Here is a 20,348-nt window from a genome sequence, read left to right as displayed (position 1 = left end):
TCCTCCCTAACAGGTAACTTCTTAGGGGAAGCAAGTTTCTTCCCTTGGACTGTGAAAACATAGTGAAGATATTTACCTGGATGCTTGCAGTTACTAAGAAATATAATTTATCCACTACTTAGGAATTTTAAATCTAGATACATACTTCCTATAAAGCTAGTTTCATATTCATAAAGTATTACTGCACAATTGTTTCAACATCCTTTAAGCTTACATTATAAAACACTGTTACTTTTTAAAAGTTAACAACATTTTAGTCATTAATATCTCAGCAAGATACACATCAAGTTGATATACTGTTTCTATTGCTATTTAAAAAAATAAAGCTTCATTTCTATTAGACATTCTTTTTCTTCTTTTTTCACTCTTTTTCAATCTCTCTTTTTCCAATCTATTTCTATTAATATTTCAAAACAATGAATATTTTGCCTATTTAAACAAAGTCCATTGAAGCTAGAAAGCAGCAACAGGCACACAGACATAAGAAAATTGCCTGATGACAATCATTATGCCATTGGAAAACCTCTGTCCTTAAATACTCCAGTGGCAGAACACACAGGAATTTTTCTGGAGCAATTCAAAACTATACAATCTTTTGCATAATATATTTTTAGCTTTTTTTTTTTTTTTTTTATAATGTATAATCAGTATCAGTAATACTGAAGTTAATGCAACTGTCCATAGAGGCAGACTGCTGACTAGATGTCCTGTTTATTATCCTCCAGATTGTTTTATACCTCTAAGAGATACTGCTGGACAAAACAGAATAAAATTCACCTTGAATTCTATTACTTCTCTCATGTTCTACTGGTTTCTTTGAATACTTTGTGATTTAATGTTTTTCCCTTGTTCCACTTCCTCTTAAAATTAAGTTAGGGAGGCAAATTGATTTCACAGTATTGATATTCACCTTTTAATCAAAAACTAGATTTAATGTCAGCGCACATACTGCCAAAAAATACTAATCATCTAATTAATTGAGTCATGATAAAATCTTACCAATATCAGCATTAACTGGGTAATCAGTAGGATGACTGAAAATATTCAGTGTTTGGTCCCACAAGTTACTGCCAAGTCTTGAAGTGTAGTAATCACAAAATCACAGAATCACGTAATGGTTAGGGTTGGAAGGAACTTTTGGAGATCACTGGCCCAAACTCTGCTCCAGCAGGGACACAGAGCAGGGACACCCAGAACCACACACAGGTGGCACTTGAAGGAGGAAACTCCACTGCCCCTCCAGACAACTTGTGCCAGTGCTCTGTCACCCGCACAGCAGTGCGTCCTAGTGTTCAGGGGGACAGCCTCCTATGTTCCTGTTTGTGCCCACTGCCTCTTGTCCTGGCACTGGGTATCACTGAAAAGAGCCTGGCTCTGTCCTCTCTGTACTGTCCCTTCAGGTATTTATACACATGGATAAGATCCCTGCTAAGCCCTCTCTTCTCCAGGCTGAAGAGTCCCAATTCTCTCAGCCTTTCCTCATCAAGGGATGTTCCAATGAATAACCTGCAGAATACCACTTCAGCGAGTGTCCAAGCAACTTTCAGTTGTTACAGAATCCAACACATCAGTGAAAGTGGTTGGCACAACAAAGAAGAGAATTTGTGCTTTTTAGTTCTGTACAGACAAACTTGGAAATACGAATTCATTAGAGCATACAGAGACTCTCAAACATGCTCAGAAAGATGCATTTCTGTTCAGTTGAATAAACTTAAAGGGATGATACTCAGCAGTGATTATGGACCTATTTATTTCATTTAGTGGAGCGTAATACTGAGATGTCTGAATTAGCATGTTTGCATGGTACATGCACCACACAGAGGTATTAACTCAGGAACCAAAGCTCTTTTGCCACGTTATAACAGTGACTCATCCTGGTTGAAAATGACTCATCTCTTTTGTACTGTAAAAGTGCTCTTAATTCCACCTTACAGTGGTGGTAGATAAAAATGTAGGAATATATGTAGGACATGTAGGAATAAATGTAGGATAAATGTAGGAATATACTTCCAACTCTGAAGAGAACTTAGTAAAGCCTATCAGCTTCCCCTATGCTGTTGGCTTCTAGGACAGACTGACACAGCGCTAACATCTGTGCCCAGAGAGGTCTCTTCTCACCATCTCCCATTACACAGCATATTCCACTTGAAAAAAAGTATAGGGTGGCAGCAAAACTCAAAGAGAGTTAGCAAGGAATACTGAATGCCCATTGGGCATACTGGTGAGACTAACAGAAACCTAGTTCTATAAATATGCTGCATATTGATGTTAAGACAGAGGAAAAGCAAAACAATATTAAAAATATTTGGCAAGCTTTTCATTAAAGTTGCAAATTTTAAAAGAGCTGTGAAAATTCTTTTTATAAATGACCTTTAATAGCAGAGGCTGAGTGAGCAGTCCTTTTGGACCCCATACACTGAAAATAAGACTTCCATGCTATGATAGAAGAGTGACTCTTCATTTTGTAGGGATTTTTTCAGCCATTTGCTATTGAAAAAAACAGTGTTATAAAGTGTTCTTTTATTTATTTACGTATTTGGCAGTTGTTTTAAAAAGCTTAGCTGGTGAGGTATCTACAAGATATTTCAATATATGAAAGAAATACACTGCAATTCAGAATCGTTACACTGTCTTAAAAAACTAAATGCTAGTAAACATCAAGAAGCTGAGAGAAAAAGGAAGATAGGAATTCAAGTCTTTTCATTGACATTTGGCAAAGTGAACACTATCACAAGCAAATGCAGTTAGAAAAAAATAATGGGCAGTATTAGCATTGGAAATCTCTTTTGATTTGCAACTTATCTATCCATAAATGCTCAGTTACTCATTTTTCCTTGAAAGAACATAACCTAATGGGATTCCCCCCAGATTTCCTAGATTAGCTAGATTTACTGGGATAAAAGTTTAATGGTTGGTCAACATCTTAAGACTAAGGAGAAATAATAAATTTGTTGAGCACAGTGCATCAACATTAAGGAGTCTACATGAAACTAATTATCTGGCCAAAGGCACATTAAAAAGCAAATGCAGTTGATGAAATTAAATTGAGCTTTGATTTCGCTTTGTGTTTCTACATCTGTTAAAAATACGACATTGTTAAGTAGAAGGAAGTTTTAAAGGGGAAAAATCAGAGGAACCTCAGCATCGCTCAGTTTTGAAAAATGAAATGAAGAGGTCTGTATATATTCTATTTAAAAGATAGAGAAATGGGCAAAAATTAGTGGCCTAGTCAGAACTACCTGATGTAATGAGGAAGGATTATATCACACATCATCATACCAATATCCCTGCATACAGAAAATAAATGTCAAGTTACAACCCTGAAAATCTTTCACTTCTCTGAAAAAGATCCTGAGCTGCATATTATGTAAGATAAAGTGACATTTAAATACAGAAATAAAGAGAGCAGAAATCATACCAGAGCAACAAATATAATGAAACAATTATACTGTAAACTCTGTTAGAAAGAATCACTTTAAGTAACTACAGGAACAACACTACACAAAAAGTGAGATGGAGCTAAGCAGTGCATGAAATGTTAGCACTTAGTGACAGAAGATAAAATGAGGAGCCTTCTATTGGGAGCAGGCCTCAGATGGAACTGTGTTAAATGAATAACTGCAATTAAGTCATGAATAATGCCAAAAGAATCAATGAAGCAGATTCAAATACAATTCCAAAAGACAGCTTTATCTTAGAAGTTATATAAACAGTACTGAATTATAAAGGGGAAAAATAAGACATAAAGACAGAAAGAAAGAAAGAAAAAGAAGGAAGGAAGAAGGAAAGAAAGGAAGAAAGGAAAAAAGGAAGGAAGGAACGAAGGAACGAAGGAAGAAGAAGAAAGAAAAGAAAGAAAGAAAAAGAACATCACAATTTTTTTATACAAGGAACAAAGGATTTTCCCAGGTTAGGACAAATGTTTCTGTGGCTACAATGAATTAAAACAGCCTAAATGTGTAAGATGCAAGTTAAGTCCAAACCATTGGCAGTAATCTACACCCAACCTGACCGGAAGTTACATCAAATATCCTTGTGCTTTGCCTAGGTCCTATTTTATATCTGGTCTGCTGCTGAATTTATTAACTTCTCTGACTAATTAATAGGAACTATAGTCCAAAAAAAGAAATAAATATTCTAGAATTGTACATTATTATTTGAAATATGTAATCCTGAGATTCTTTTCAACTTTTAAGTTATCAATATATTGGTCAAAGAAAGTTCTGTGCAACTCTTGCTGGTCAGATAGACGGAAAAAAAGAATTTAATATTTTGAATAAGTAAAGGAAAACATCCAAAGAAAATCTTAAGATCAATTACTTCTTCCATTATTAAAGAACAAATAAAATAAATCTAGATATTTGAAAAAAAAAAAAAAAAAAAAGTAGATCTTATGTATTTCAAAATTTATGCCAAGTCTAAAACTGTAAATCTGGAACCAGCAAAATTTCCACTGCTCATTAAGAAAAGTGTCTCGGATTGGATCAAGAATTTCATACCCTGGTCCATCTACCAGTTTATGGGGAGGCTGACAGTATTGGTTGAAAATGGCACAAAGTTGAAATCCCAGACCCCCAGTAAATTCTAACATATTTCTTCATATTGAGTAAGAGAACATCATAAAAAACACTGTAATAATAATGCAAACACTACTGATACAATAAAGACAGCAACTAACAATTATAAAGTAATTTAAAAGCAAACTGTTTTTTTATTATGCATTATACAGATAAAAATCTGCTAGGGAAAAACAAACAAACAAACAAACAAAAGATGTGACTGATTATCCGTAACTTAAGACTGAGACAGTAATAGTTAAAAGAGCATAATGACATAACTGTTGGTTGTGTGATGTCTTTTTCCACAAAAAAAAAATAAAATCACCCAGTATTTCTTTGAATATTCAAGTGGATGTGAATATCTCATGTATGGACTGAGTGTTTCTTTTCGTGTATAATGAACTGTACATACAGATAAGCATGATTTTTTTTTTCTTCTCCTTCATCACCAGAAAATTAACCTGAGGCCTCCAGAGCAGGAGGAAAAAAAAAAGAAAAAAGGTAATGGCAGATCAAAAAGACATTTAAAAGATTAAGAATTTTCTCCAGGAGTAAAGAAAAAGCAATTAAAGAATCCAAAAAAGATACTCTGCAAGAGATTTTAATGAGAAAATGCTTCCATCTTTAACACTCACAGGACAAATGGTATCCAGGTATTGATCAAACGATGGATAAACTAAGTTGTTTATACTTAAAACAGCATTTCTGTACAGGCATTTTAATTGCTTTCAGATGCTCTCAGATCTTAATAGTGATTAACTTCATTCAGTAGGCATGAATAAGAGGTTGTGTTCCAAAAGCTTGTAAATTTTTTCCCAGCTATGGCACTTGGTCCAATAAAATACAAAACTTCCACAGAAACTTTGCCACCAGTTTATCTAAACTAGAATATCATAAATTCAGCAGGTGAAATTTTCATCCGTGAAAAAAACAACAATTTAACAGCTTGTCTGTAAAAAGTAATCCATAATTCTTACAACAGTAATCCCAGCTTCTAAGTAAATCAAGATTCACAAATCCAAATGCTCTATGATTTGGCCCTACAATTGACTGCAACTCCATTTGCCTAAATGCCATTACATTGCCAGTCATACTGTTAACTACGTCTTCATTTCTTATTAGCAGTTTCTCATTGTGTTTCTACACAGACCTATGTATTTCATCTACAACAGAAAACTGAACAGGGTTAGAATGGAGGTTGCGCCATTAGCACCAAACTATTATTATTATGTAGGTCTCTCTGAAAGTAATACCTCCTATTTATCTCCATGGAAAATACAACAGCTACTAAGAACACAAGAACACTATTTGATAGAGAAATTCTCAGCTACAAAACACAAATTTTTCAACAGTCACCGTTGTTAGTAGTGCAAGGTCTTGCACCTTGGTTGCAGCAACTTCCACTACCAATACAAGCTGGGAGATAAAAGGATGAAAGGATTGAAAGGACTCAGCATAGTCCTGCCGAAAAGGACCTGTGGGTCCTTGTGGATGGGAAGCTGGACATGAGCCAGAAATGTGCCTTCACAGCCCAGAAAGCCAACCGTATCCTGGGCTGTATCAAAAGGAGCATGGCCAACAGGTTGAAGGAGGTGATCCTGCCCCTCTGCTCTGCACTGGAGAAACCTCACATGGAGTACTGCATCCAGATGTGGAGTCTTCAGTACAGGAGAGACATAGACCTGTTGGAGCATGCCCAGAAGAGGGCCACAAAAATGATCCAAGGGATGGAACACCATCCAGGCGGGGGACAGGTGGAGAGAGCTGGGGCTGTTCATCCTGGAGAATAGAATGCTCTGAGGTGACCTGATAGCAGCCTGTCAGTATCTAAAGGGGATCTACAGGAAAGAAGGGGACAGACTCTTTAGCAGGGTCTGTTGTGATAGGACATGGGGATATGGTTTCAAACTAAAAGAGAAGAGATTTATGTTAGATATAAGGAAAATGTCTTTTACAGTGAGAGTGGTGAATCACTGGAACTGGAAGCCCAGAGACGTGGTGAAAGCCCCATCCCTGGATACAATTCAGGCTGGATGGAGCTCTGTGCAACCTCATGTAGCTGTAAACATCCCTGCTCTTTGCAGAGGAGTTGGACTAGATGACTTTTAAAGGTCCCTTCTAACTCTAAGGATTCTATGATTAGCTATGTATTTTCACCAGCTATGAATAACAGCTTGCATGCTACATTCATAAAAATCTCCATGGCCATTTAGAACATGGCTTGCTTTTCACATCACTGTCATCACTGCTGAAACGTACCATCCACTGCCTCACTGTGCTCATTTCCACTGTTTGGTCTCCGGAAATATTCCACAAGTGTCAAGGAATATTAGTGGATGCACTTTTCCTCATTGAGGAATTCAGTGACACACCTTCGCTCATACACACTTCCATGTCAGACGCCATTTTGTCAGACTGCCCCTCTGCCTCCATCTGTCACACAGCAACAAAATGTAACAATACTGGTGGGAACGTTCAACCTTTGCTGCCATACCGCGAATATCTACCTCTGACCTTGTGGGCCAACACAGTAACACAGGAGCAGACCTTGTATTTAGTCAGTAACACACATCGTATGTTTTCAGTTCATGCCAGGGTGATTTTTTTTTTCAGAAAGGAGCTGCAGATGGTTATGGAAAAAGAACTGGCCAGAAATTCTTCCTCAGTAGAAGATACAGATGAATATTTGTTTAGGTTGAGGGACGTTTGAAAGAGTTCAGATCTGTGGTTCTAAGCTGCAGCACACAAATCCGCCCTCCAAGCCAAATAATAGCTCTGAACTGCTCTATTTATTGATGTAGACACAGCCATGTAAGTCATATTATTTACAGAAAAAGTAGCTTAAATATTAGCCAGATTACGTCCTTGTGTAAGCCTTCCTATAAAAAAATTTAGCTCAGGTGAAAATACAAATTAATTTAAAGGGAAATGTGATTAATTTTATATCAATATATTATTATGGTTGTATTTAAAATAAAAAAGTAAAATTAGAAATTAAAAAATTCTTAATTCATAATGAGTTATTCCATATTCCGCAAAAATGAATATTATGTTGCTATTTACTATAGAGGCAAGAGTGTTGTACTTTCACCTCTAGGAATACGCTGTCCTCAGCGTGTCCTATGTCTGTTTATGTGAGACTTCAAAAGCCAAATATATTTGGAGCTTTCAATAGAGGAAAAATATTACTTTAAAAATTGTTTTGTCACACTGTGACTGAGTGCACAGGAACCACTGTTTTCTTCCACTTGGATGAAATATTAATCTACTACAATCTTTTGAGATACTTTTCAAAACAAATGTACTGATTCACAACAAATCACCCTTCTCCTCTCAAATACTCACACTGAATACCAATGAGATGTTGAAAACTTTCTGGCTGTATCTATGTTGTCAGTCTGGTACTTGCAAAAAGAATGCGCTGTTGTGACGCATAAAGTTACCAGTTACAGTTACTAAATTTCTGGTAATATAGTCCTTTTATTCTCATATTTACATCCATTTGTTAAGCACTGAGGAGAAAAACACTATTTGCACTGCGTTAAGCAGCATTTCTCATCATTTGAAGTCCAACAGTAAGTGAAATTACAGTGCCAATACTGCAAATATTTCTGGGTCTTCTTGTGGTGGATTGATGCATCATAACATATGCATTAAATAATAATAATAAAGGTCATCCTTAACCCAAACCATTCTACGACCCAAACCATTCTATGATTCTGTGGTCTTAGCACAGCATTATGAATAGAGGGAAAAGAAAACAGTAGGTGCATTTGTGCAAGCTGTGCTGAGTGTAACTTGTTCTTATTTCTCTAAGTCAATCTAATTTGACTCATTGCAATTAAGACTGGTTTGAAAGGACATGATTTAAGAACTACTTGTTCATACCTAAAAACATTTCAGAGAGACAAATTAAATTCTTACATACACCTACTTTTGTGAGTGGACAAACCATAAGAGCAATTATACAAATAAAGAAACAAGGTACCTCCGTCTCCTCTCAATATTCAAGTAGTAATAGGTAACAGCAAACAAACTAAGTGGTATCAAGCTTAATAAGTTGGTTTTATCAACTTGTAAAGAACTCCATCATTCCTTCCCCTTTCACAATTTCTGTCATACACATACACTTGTACTCACTCATCTACTGCACTCTTCCTATCCCTTTCCATTTTTCTCACCTTCTCCTTTTCAGATGTTTCAGTGTCTCAGGCACAGAGCAGCTGACTGATAAGGTAGCATAGCTACCTATCTCTGTATCTCGAAGGAATAACGTAAGTCTTCCTACCTAAACAAAGTATGAAACTAAAACAAACAGCTTGACTTTTCATAAACCACAAGCACTGGGGTCAGCACCCTGAGCAGTAATTGACGTATCATTTTATATTAGCAACATGCTTCACTGGTACATCTTACAACATGGTTCATTTTATATCACAGCACTGTCCTAACACCTTGGCCCAGTTAAGACTAATTTGTGATACCTCTAATATATTGCATAGGGTTACAACAGTAACAACAATACAATGCAGTGTGAGCAACTGATACTCATTATCAGTCTGATTGTATGTTATCATGCCATACAAAATTCATGCAGTCAGAGTTATTAGGGTCTAAAAGACAAGTCCCAGAAGATGGGAGGCTTGCCAATATGACTCCCATCTACAAGAAGGGTTGTAAGGAGGATCTGGGGAACTACAGGCCTGTTAGCCCGACCTCGGTGTCAGGGAAGGTTATGGAGCAGACTGTCTTCAGGGAAATCACGTGGCATGCACAGGACAACCAGGGAATCAGGCCTAGCCAACATGGGTTCACGAAGGGCGGGTCCTGCTTGACCAACCTGATCTCCGTCTATGATCTAGTGACCTGTCTGGTAGATGAGGGAAAGGCTGTTGATGTGGTCTACCTAGATTTCAGCAAAGACTTTGACACTGTCTCCCACAGTATTCTCCTGCAGAAGCTGGCAGTCCGTGGCTTGGACAGGTACACTCTTGGCTGGGTAAGGAACTGGCTGGAGGGCCGGGCCCAGAGAGTGGTGGTGAATGGAGTTAAATCCAGCTGGTGACTGGTCACGACTGGTGCTCCCCAGGGGTCGGTGCTGGGGCCTGTCCTCTTTGATATCTTTACTGATGACCTGGATGAGGGCATTGAGTGAACCCTCAGTAAGTTTGCAGATGACACCAAGTTGGGAGGTAGTGTGGATCTGCCTGGAGGTAGCGAGACCCTACAGAGGGATCTGGACAGTCTGGATAGCTGGGCTGAAGCCAATGGGATGAAGTTCAACTAGACCAAATGCCGGGTCCTGCACTTTGGCCGCAACAACCCCAGGCAATGCTACAGGCTTGGGGCAGAGTGACTGGAAGACTGTGTAGAGGAAACAGACTTGGGAGTACTCATTGATGCTCAACTGAACATGAGCCAGCAGTGTGCCCAGGTGGCCAAGAAGGCCAATGGCATCCTGACTTGTATCAGAAATAGCGTTGCCAGTAGGAACAGGGAAGTAATTGTCCCCCTCTACACAGCACTGGTGAGGCTGCACCTCAAGTACTGTGTTCAGTCTTGGGCCCCTCACTGTAAGAAAGACACTGAGGCCCTGGAGCGTGTTCAGAGAAGAGCAACAAGGCTGGTGAGGGGTCTGGAGCACAGGCCTGATGGGGAGTGGCTGAAGGAGCTGGGATTGTTCAGTCTGGAGAAGAGGAGGCTCAGGGGAGACCTTATTGCTCTCTATAAGTACTTGAAGAGAGGCTCTTCTCTCGTATAACCACTGATAGGACTAGAGGGGATGGCTTCAAGCTGTGCCAGGGGAGATTCAGGCTGGATGTTAGGAAATATTACTTCTCTGAAAGAGTGGTCAGACACTGGAATGGGCTGCCCAGAGATGTGGTGAAGTCATCGACTGTGGAGGTGTTCAAGGAACATTTGGACATTGTGGTCCAAATGTTCCTTGGACTGGGTGATCCTGTGGGTCTTTTCCAACCTTGGTGATTCTATGACTCTATGATTCTGTAAGTCATAGTGACTGGTTCTCCTCGGAAAAAATGACAGTCTGTTTTTGTGTTTTTGTTGCCTGAAAAGCTGGATATGACATGATCATTAGATGCAGCTGGAAAAGACAGATTACTTAAAATAAATCTTGATAAAATTAATTAATACATTTCTTACCTCATTATATTTGTCTTTGTTTAGCCATCTAAAGTTGTTCAGATATAATGATGCTTGCTTGCATACTTTTCTTGAAGAACTTGAGTTAATTCCTAAGTTCACTTGCTTCCTGTATCACATAACAAAAAGGCCTGTGCTACCTGACACCTTTTCTGGATATTGCCTTTATATTTCAGTTCTTGTATGAGACCTTGAAAACTGCACAGCACATATTATTCCTAACCCAGAGACCATTGTATTTAAAAAAAAAAAAAAAAAAAAAAGCAAAAAAAAAGGTACATATACTAAGCTACAGTTTCTTCCAGTACTATGGAGAATCTCCATATATGTATTAAAATGAAATCATAAAGCATAACTATGGAATATATAAATCCAAAGTCATTTTTTATTGAATACTCTACAGAGTACTGGATGCAGGTCATATATAAACAAGGAGAAAAAAAATCATTCACCTTTCACTGATCATGTAGTTCAAGGATGTAAGTCTAATTCTACAGAAAAGAAGACAGACATCTTGATAGCATTCAAGAACTTAAATGTTGATGTGATGATACAGAACTATACTTAGCAATGTGATAAAATTAAGCTCTGAACCAATTCTTGCTACACTTATTCTAACAAGCACCATCTTACTAAATTGCTGTAGCAATCAATATCATTCAGTTCAGAGACCATCATATTATCACTGTGATATTATTCCCAATTCAGTAGATCAGCTTCACTTCTAGTAGGAATTAATAAAACAATACTGTGTTCTTCATGTTAAAAATGGCAATGCAATGTTTGCTCTGTAAAAGCTTAGCTTCCAAAGTGACTGGGCATCAAATTATTTTCAATGAATATATTTTTTTAAAAATCAAGAGTTTGCCTGAAAAAAATATCATGTTAATGATAAGAAAAATTGCCAACATAAGTGCAGGATTATCTTGCTTTTTTGCTATTTAAAGACTTTGTCTGAAATATGAGCTACAATACAATCTCAGTATTTACAACTATTTATAAGCTTCCATTCAGAACAGTTTTATCTTATGAAACAATCGGTGTACTCTGCAGTACTTATCTATTCAGTAACCTTTTCATTTCAATTATAAACAATAGTAATTTGGAATAAAGAATGTTAGAATAATGACAAGTAAACAGTCCCATTATCAGATCCAAATTTAGTCACTGATAACTGTGATATGCCTGCCTTCAAGAATAAGATTTTAATTGCTTTCTTTTAGCTTTTTATTTTATTTTGGTGTGCCCATTTGTTTTATAGGAGACAATGATGCTAAAATATCTTCTTTTGAAAAGCTATGAGTGTTTTGTTTTCCAAGATGTTAAATATACTTCTATGATTTGAAACAGGAAACCGGAATTTGGATGAGGGTCACATCAATGATGTGTTTTTTTACTGATCATTCTAAACTGACTTGGGAAAGCTGTAGATATTTTAAAACCAAGACACATCAGTAGAGACTTGCTTTACTAATATCTTTGAACAGTTTACCTTCACTGAATAAGATCAACTATGATTCTACAGAACTGCCACAGAAATATCATTCATAAGGGGGAATTTGCAAACCAGAAACATTACATCCTTGTCTTCAGAATGTAAAATTATCACGATTCAGGAAGAAACAAAAAAATCTTATTTTTTCCACTAAAGAGTAATAAATCTGTGCACTTCACAATGTAATAGTAAATGAGCAGTCATAAAATGAAAGTGGAAGAGAGGATTCACTAGCTTACGGCTGTGCTGGAAAATAACTTCACTCCTCAGTTCCTTCTCAAGTACTTTGAGTGCTACAACATATTTGGCTATCCGCACTGCCTAAATGTTTAAACCCAGAATCTCTTTTGAAGTGAACCAACTTTTTCCCTTTGAATCAAAAAAGCTGGGAGGATTTCTGGAAACAATTCAACACAGGGACTTCTCTCAATAGGCACTGGTGAACACCCGTGAGGTCTGACTCTCTGAATTTCATGATATAATACTGCAAAAGTTCTTACTGATTATAAGTTTGTAGTGAAAAGGCTTATAATTCTGCAAGTAACTCTTGGTGTTAAAAAGATTTCATGACTGAATACAACTATAGTTTATTACAAGCTTAAGTATTCAAAACCTTCTCATGCTTAGAAATGCCTAAACATAAAATACTTAATGCTATAGGTGAATATGGTTAAACAGCTTTAGGTTCAGAGACAGTTGTAACGTGCCTGCTTGGAAATCTTCCATACATTTGCCTTCAGTAAGCCATGAGATCGCATCCTATCTTCTTACAAAGCGTTCCCGAAATCAGTGACCGTTGGCAGCACTACAGTCCTTTGATTACTGGGATCCTGAAGCACATTCTCATATTGTATTTTGTGCTCACATGCTATACTGCATCTCATTTTATCATCATGCTTCATTTAAAATGAAAACAGAACAGCAAAATAACAAAAGTCAAAAAAGAATGAATTTACATATACTAGTGTCTACAGCTAAACACTGAAATTCCCACTGTGTTATATATTCACACTCTGTTATCTGTTGAAACAGTACTATTTCATTTTGACATATTATAAAATGTATAACTAAATGGAAAACAATTTCACTATTAACTAGTGACTTGCTGGAAGTAAATTAGTGAGCTTCCAGAAGTGATTTTCAACTTGTTATCTCCTAATAAACTAGAAGATAGCTCATCATTTAAAGGAATGATAATATGGCAAAATTATGACAGTGTTTTCAGAAGAGGACAGGTGGCCTGAATTAAGCCTCAATTAAGATTTTTAAATTATGAAATACTACATTTACAGAGTATAGTCAGTATATCTTCCCACTGATACATCAACTACTGAACATGATAGAAGCTTTCACATTAATTATAATGACTACTTCATTAATGGAAGTGCAAAAATGTTTGTGTAATCTGATTCAATTTATTGAATTAGATTGCAGTTTATCAGTCTGAAAGCAGTGTCCTTCCTAATTTTTGCAATATGTTAGTTCATCTTTAACAGATAAACAGTACATCGTATAACGATACTAATCAATGCTCATGTAAAAAATGATCAAGCACTAATATTCAAAACACTGAGATAAGGCATTTTAAATGTCTTTTAAAAGAAATATGGGATAGTCACTCAGCTTTAAAGATGCCTATGTTTTAATCAACACAGGATTGCAAAATGCATGGACAACATAAAATAAGTAACTGAACAAAAGGTTTGCTTCTCAAAAGTACCAAGTAGGTAACTTTTTTTTATTATTATTTTTATTTTTAATTCTAGCTCCTGCAATAGTCTCAGAAACCACCTCAACTCACTTGTCTAACATGAATGCACTCTTAAGACTTTAGGGGATTAATGTTAAAAGACTCCAAACTATGGACTTTGTGTCCTGACAGCATCAACTATGATATGAGCATAATAATAATAACAGGCTGGAGAAGTGGGCCCATGAAAACCTGATGAGGTTCAATAAGGCCAAGTGCAGGGTGCTGCACTTGGGCCAGGGCAATCCCAGGTATTTATACAAAATGAAGGAAGATCTCCTTGAGAGCAGCCCTGCAGAGGACTTGGGGGTCCTGGTGGATGAGAAGCTGGACATGAGCCAGCAGTTTGCACTTGCAGCCCGGAAGGCCAACTGTGTTCTGGGCTACATTAAAAAAGGGGTGGCCAGCACGGAGAGGGAGGTGATTGTGCCTCTCTACTCAGCTTTTGTGAGGCCCCATCTGGACTACATAAACAGGAAGGGGAACAGCTGTTTACAAGGGTGGACAGTGATAGGACAAGGGGGAATGGTTTTAAACTGAGACAGAGGAGGTTTAGGTTAGATATTAGGAGGAAGGTTTTCACACAGGGTGGTGATGCACTGGAACAGATTGCCCACGGAGGTTGTGGATGCCCCATCCATGGAGGCGTTCATGGCCAGGCTGGATGTGGCTCTGGGCAGCCTGGTCTGGTGGTTGGCGCCCCTGCACATAGCAGGGGGTTTGAAACTAGATGATCATTGTGGTCCTTTTCAACCCAGGACATTCTATGATTCTATGATAATTATGATGATTATATTTTAAGCTTTTTTTTCAGTTCTGCCAAATACAACATTAAATAGCTGCGAGCCAGTGAATATGAAATTATTTAGTTATTAGTGTTTCTTTAAATGCCAAATAATTCTATTTTCTGTTTTAGAAGAAGTATTGCCACACAATCAAGAGCTGTGTATGCAAACAACATTTATCCTCCACACTGAAATGATCCATACAAAACCTTGCAACTCTCACCCTCCATAAAAATATTTTGTACCTCAGAGAGTTCTGCACAGGATGGAAACTGAAGCATACTTTTATTGATTGAGGTCACAGGGAAAGAGAGAAAGTAAGGATGTGATTAGAAATGACATTTCCAGATTATCACTTAAGAGAAAAGGAAAAGAACAAAATTATTTAATGTAGAAAAGCAGTTATAATTTGAATAAATGAAATATTTCAGAGGGGGCTTAATATCTTAACAGTGAAAAAGAAGGGTTTGGTATCAACTGTGGAATAAGTGGATAGAAGCACTGGTCACATAAAGAAAATCCGTTACAGATGATAATGATAGTAACAATAATAATAGCTACTGGTATTAATTTAACATAAAGTTAACAAAGTAATAAATTGAACGTGAAGGTGCTTTGAAATTTCTGGACAAAGAGAAAGCTATATGCATATATGAAAATAGTGTTCTTATCATCCCCTGTAATAATGACTTCCTAAAGCACTTCAGACTCACATTTTATCACTGAAAGACGTGGTTTCTGAAATAAATGCAAGACCTTTACAGTTATTTTTTTCATTACTTAGACATTATAGTTTCAGGCCAAATTGTGGAAAAATTGAGTCCAAAGCTTTAAAAGAACAGTTTCAAAATCTAAAATACTTAATAATAATTATAAAAATTCTTAATACGAAAAATGAAGAGAATAGCTTTTCAGTGATGATGTGAAAATAATAGAAACATCATTTTGTACGTCATATAGTAGCTACAGGCAAATATATACAGGGCACAATGTATATCATACACGAAACTCATACACTATTCCATTTCAGTTTAGAAAATTTTGAAGCACATTGGCCAACAAAAGATCTGCAATACGTAGAGGTATGTGGGCCTAAGTTAACTATGATAAACCACCTATTTTGGAACAGCTTCAATGTAGTCTCAAGATAAGCCTATCTGAAACAACGCTGGACTCTTCTTCTGACTGTATCTCCAGCTGCATTCATAACAGGCCCAGCAGATTTTAATTCTCTGGAGAACTCAAGAATATCTTAATTTATCATTATTACACATTTCTAATTTTTGCCACAATTTCCAGTCCCTACCTACTTTTCTAAAACAAATTCTTTCTAAGTGACAGCGTAACCTTCTCTCTGTGTGTTTTTGTAATTAGACCGGTAATAGAATACAGTTTCGAGGGATCCTAAATTTGGCCTCCTGCAAAAATATACAATTAAGAATTTTCATGAGAAATCTCAACAAACAGTTCTGTACCAATATTACCTGCATGCATAAGCGAAGGACACAAAAAACAACTCCTTTGGAAGCCAGGATTCTTAGATTTAAATGCATTCTTCTGCATTATGCAGCATTTTTTAATTTTTTTTAAGGGGGAGAAATTTTCCTGTAAAAGTCACACATAAGATCCTAGTATACTTAACAGATCTGTGTTATTTGAACAACGCTAAAGAGCATATAACTGTGCGTGTGATCAATTATATACTTTTGTAGGCTAGAAGGAAACTTGGTTATTACACTGAGATATTTAAATCAGTGAGAAAACTTAAAAAGGAGGATTTGTTACCAAAAAAAAAAAAAAAAGAGAGAGAGAGAGACAGAGAGAAAATAAAATATTTAACTTGCAACTTCAATATCGGGTTGGCTTTTTTGAGTCTGGAGCTGGATTCTAACAGGAAATTCAAACTTTAATTTCTCAAACAAGGACACATCTTAGGGCTACAAAGTCAATTCAGGGAACGGAGTGCCTTACTCAAAGAGAGGTTCAGAGAACCGGGACTGTTCAACTCGAAGAAGACTTAGGGGACTGTTATAAATGTGTATGAATACGTGATGGGGAGGAGTAAAGATGATGGAGACAGGCCCTTCTCACTGTCACCCAGTGATTTTGGCAAGGGACACAATGAAATACAGGAAATTTCATTGAAAAGGAAGAAAACATTATATATACCAATTGTCTTCCATTTTGAATTATTTTCTTCTTTTTTAATCATCATTTAAAAAGGATCTACATCTGTTTCCATGGGTGACATTCTAAGAAACGGAATCTGTACAGTGTATTTATCATTAACTAACTATGACCAGCCTTTCAGGACTAGGCAGGGACTGGATACTTTAGGCATGACTCGTGGTTTTAAGCTGCTTTCTTATCAGATCAAATGGTTCTGCTGACAAGGTGAGGATTATTTTCTATCTTATCTTCCTCTTTTTGGCCAGCTAATTTGTCTCTGGATTCTTTCCTGTCAGCTCATTTTCTTTGGTATTTTGCTGTCTTACTTCCCCCTTTTTTTTTTCTTTGCAATTTTTAATCTCTTCCACATAAATATGGATATCTGCACCCTAAAAAACTTCTGTTGTTTTCCCACATACACCCTATCTCCTATTCTCTTATTCCATTCTACTCTGCACCAGTTCTCTCTCCTACACCAGACTTAAACCTGTAATTCTTAACCTCTGAAGTTCTTCTTCTTAATCTTAATTGCTTTTCTTTTTTTTTTCTTTTTTTTTTTCTGCAGGTGTCACAACTGCCTAGATTGCCTCTCTGAGTACTACTTGCAAAACACTATTACATGCTCACCTACGCTTTCAGCCCCATTTTCCTTTGCTTTGCTTACTTTACAATGCTCTCTCATTTGTCAGCCTCATTTCCCTGACTTCATTTCATTTAGTTATTCCTCTTGATCTTTAGCATTTCGGAAAACTATATCTAAGTCATCACGCAGAGCAGTTATCTGTCCAGAAGGCCAACAGGCCTGGCTAAACATTTGTCCACAGAGCTAAACCCTATTCCTCTCCTTGTTCCTTGAGACAAGAAACTTGCATCCAAATTGCCGGCATCTTCTGGCAGGTGTTATTTCCTGAGCTGTGCACTGTTTTGGAATGCATTAATCAGCTATGACCAAAACCATGCCAAAGATCATGCTCATACTTAAATAGAATTATATAATCATAGAATTGCTCAGGGTGGAAAAGACCTTAAAGATCATTGAGTGCAACCACAACCCAACCATACTACCCTAACAACCCTCCACTAAATCAATCATGTCCCTGAGCACCACATCCAAATGGTTTTTAAACACATCCAGGGATGGTGACTCAACCACCTCCCTGGGGAGCCTATTCCAGTGCTTAACAACCCTTTCTGTAAAGAAGTTTTTCCTGAAAAAAAGTTTTTCCCAGGAAAACTTAAATAGACACATGATATACTCAAACATCTACCTACTTATTCAGTCTCCAATGTCTCCCAGCAATCCTGCTCCCTGCTTAGATCTGTCTAGGTTTTTCTTTCCTCTGCTTTAGAGAACATCAATGCTAGAGACTGAGCTGTGCAAACAAGTGGGGAAATGGGGAAGAAGTGCAAGCTCAGGTGGGTTTTGCCAAAGCAAGCAGGAGATTTTAACTCAACTGTAACATGAAAACAGAGAATGCAGCAGTAGGGTCAACAGATAAGCTGTTGGGTGCCTTCAGATGGCTCTATTCAATTCCTGCCTGCAACAGCCTTTCTTAATTTAACTCTGACTAGAAGCAAGGCACAGTTATAAGATATTATAGTAACTTTCAAAGAAAACAGTAGTTTAAGGAGATGGTTGCTGGACTTTACATTAGCATAAGGCCTCGGGATATGTATCAAAAATAGAATTTCAGGATGAAAAATTAAGAAAGATATGTGTGCAGCATGGAGTTATTTTAATTAATTCGGTTTCTTCAGGAAACTGTATTCATGATGATGTTATCTAATCAAGCAAAGAAGAAAAAAAGATACATGTTCTACTAAAAATGAATGGGGAGATCATTTTCTAATGATAGCTAAGGAAGTTCATACCTTGAAAGGTTTTTTGTTTATAAAGAGCAAGGGAAAAATTATAAAGGATTATCATTTGCTGTCATTTGTATTTTAAAGTACCGAGCTGCCAAAATTTCTACTACATACAATACATTTATGTAGCAATAATGTTACATTACAGAACTCATTTATGGAATTAGGGTGCTGGTTTCCTAAACTGTTAATTTAACAGCAAGTGAATATAAACCAAGTGTTCAAAAGACTGCTTGTGTCAAAGTAATTCTAGCAATCCTACCTGTTGGCGGGATGATTCCAGGAGACATTAGGCCTGGGACAGAATGTGGCATGATATGAGAATTCTCTGGAGAGGTGACACTTTGAGTCCTCTTAGGAGGCCTTCCAGGTCTAGAACTGAAACAAACAAACAAAAAATTTTTACAATTAAGCTGTTGTCTTACACATCATTTCAAAGTTGTTTCAAGTGGTAACATGGACTGTAAATAAATTTGTTTCAAGGACGGTTGCTTTTGCAGTTAGATGTAATAGACTTCCATCACTAATTAGATTACATGCTGAATTCATTTTCCTCATTGAAGATCAGCCGCTCTTGATGCATAATTCATAGCGTGCACCTCGTTACCTGCTTCTTCATATTAATATCTATACACAGTTTGAATTGCCTCGTTTGCATATGCTAAAGTTCTGCATGCAGCCTTCAGCACGAAAATTATGCACTAACTTGTAATAATTATTACAGTCAGCCTGCTATTGATTTATGAGACTTTTAAAAACCAAATATGTGTAGTACTTGTAATGAATGATATTTTAAGGTTCTTCAGGAAATTAAAAGGCAATGGCTGCCTAAGGAAATGTTCTGCTTGTTTGATTTAATACTACAGTTAGCTGGGAGGTGGAATGAAAGAGTGATTCAGACCTATAGCACATTTTTCGATGATATGTTTTATTACTTTGCACTGCTAGCCTGATATCTAGATGATAAATGACAATACATATCTAATGTGTGAAAAGGTCTTGCAATTTCTTTATTTTTTGTCATTTAAAAGATAAGTCAAGTTATCATTTAACCCTTATTCTTTTTAAAGTGAAAATCTCACTAAGCCACCTTCTTTAAATATACTACTTCATGCCAGAAACAAATCAGAATTTTTTTGTAACATGCTGTGTTAAGCAACTGCCGCCATAGCAGCTTACTTCTGTCCAGCATGGGAAAATAAAGGGCTTCAGGTTTAAACACTCCCTGTCTGTTAAATGCTTTCATACACAACTTTCCATCTCCTGAACTCTGTAAGTAGCATACAAATTAGATACAGATTACAATAACAATACTTATTACCCACTTACATGCAAATATGTATCTGCTACATATAATGCATATCCAAAGGCCCTCATTCCTATGTATAGATTATAACACGGTACTATTGCAATACCCTACACATGCTTATTTAGGGGACATTTGGATGACTTCACAGAAAAAGATGACACGATATGCAATTCTAAGAAATAGGTGTTAACCTTCAGTTTGCCATACATTTGGCATTCTCCATTTATTCCAAAAGGAAAAAAAGCTGTGGAAG

The 20,348-nt window shown here is 36.8% G+C and overlaps 1 protein-coding gene across 7 annotated transcripts in view; it reads right to left on the bottom strand.

The window, feature by feature from the left end:
- DACH1 (dachshund family transcription factor 1) overlaps window positions 1-20,348 on the bottom strand; it is a 369,319-nt gene that overhangs the window by 195,987 nt on the left and 152,984 nt on the right. For all 7 annotated transcript variants that reach the window (XM_015275195.4, XM_015275204.4, XM_015275226.4 and 4 more), the window contains exon 2: window positions 19,049-19,164. In XM_015275195.4, the coding sequence (XP_015130681.1) occupies window positions 19,049-19,164 (116 nt within the window). The remainder of the gene's footprint in view (window positions 1-19,048; window positions 19,165-20,348) is intronic.

The sequence above is a fragment of the Gallus gallus genome, chromosome 1 (genome assembly GCF_016699485.2).
Source record: "Gallus gallus isolate bGalGal1 chromosome 1, bGalGal1.mat.broiler.GRCg7b, whole genome shotgun sequence".
Lineage (NCBI taxonomy): Eukaryota > Metazoa > Chordata > Aves > Galliformes > Phasianidae > Gallus > Gallus gallus.
This window is presented reverse-complemented; position numbering and strand designations above follow the sequence as displayed.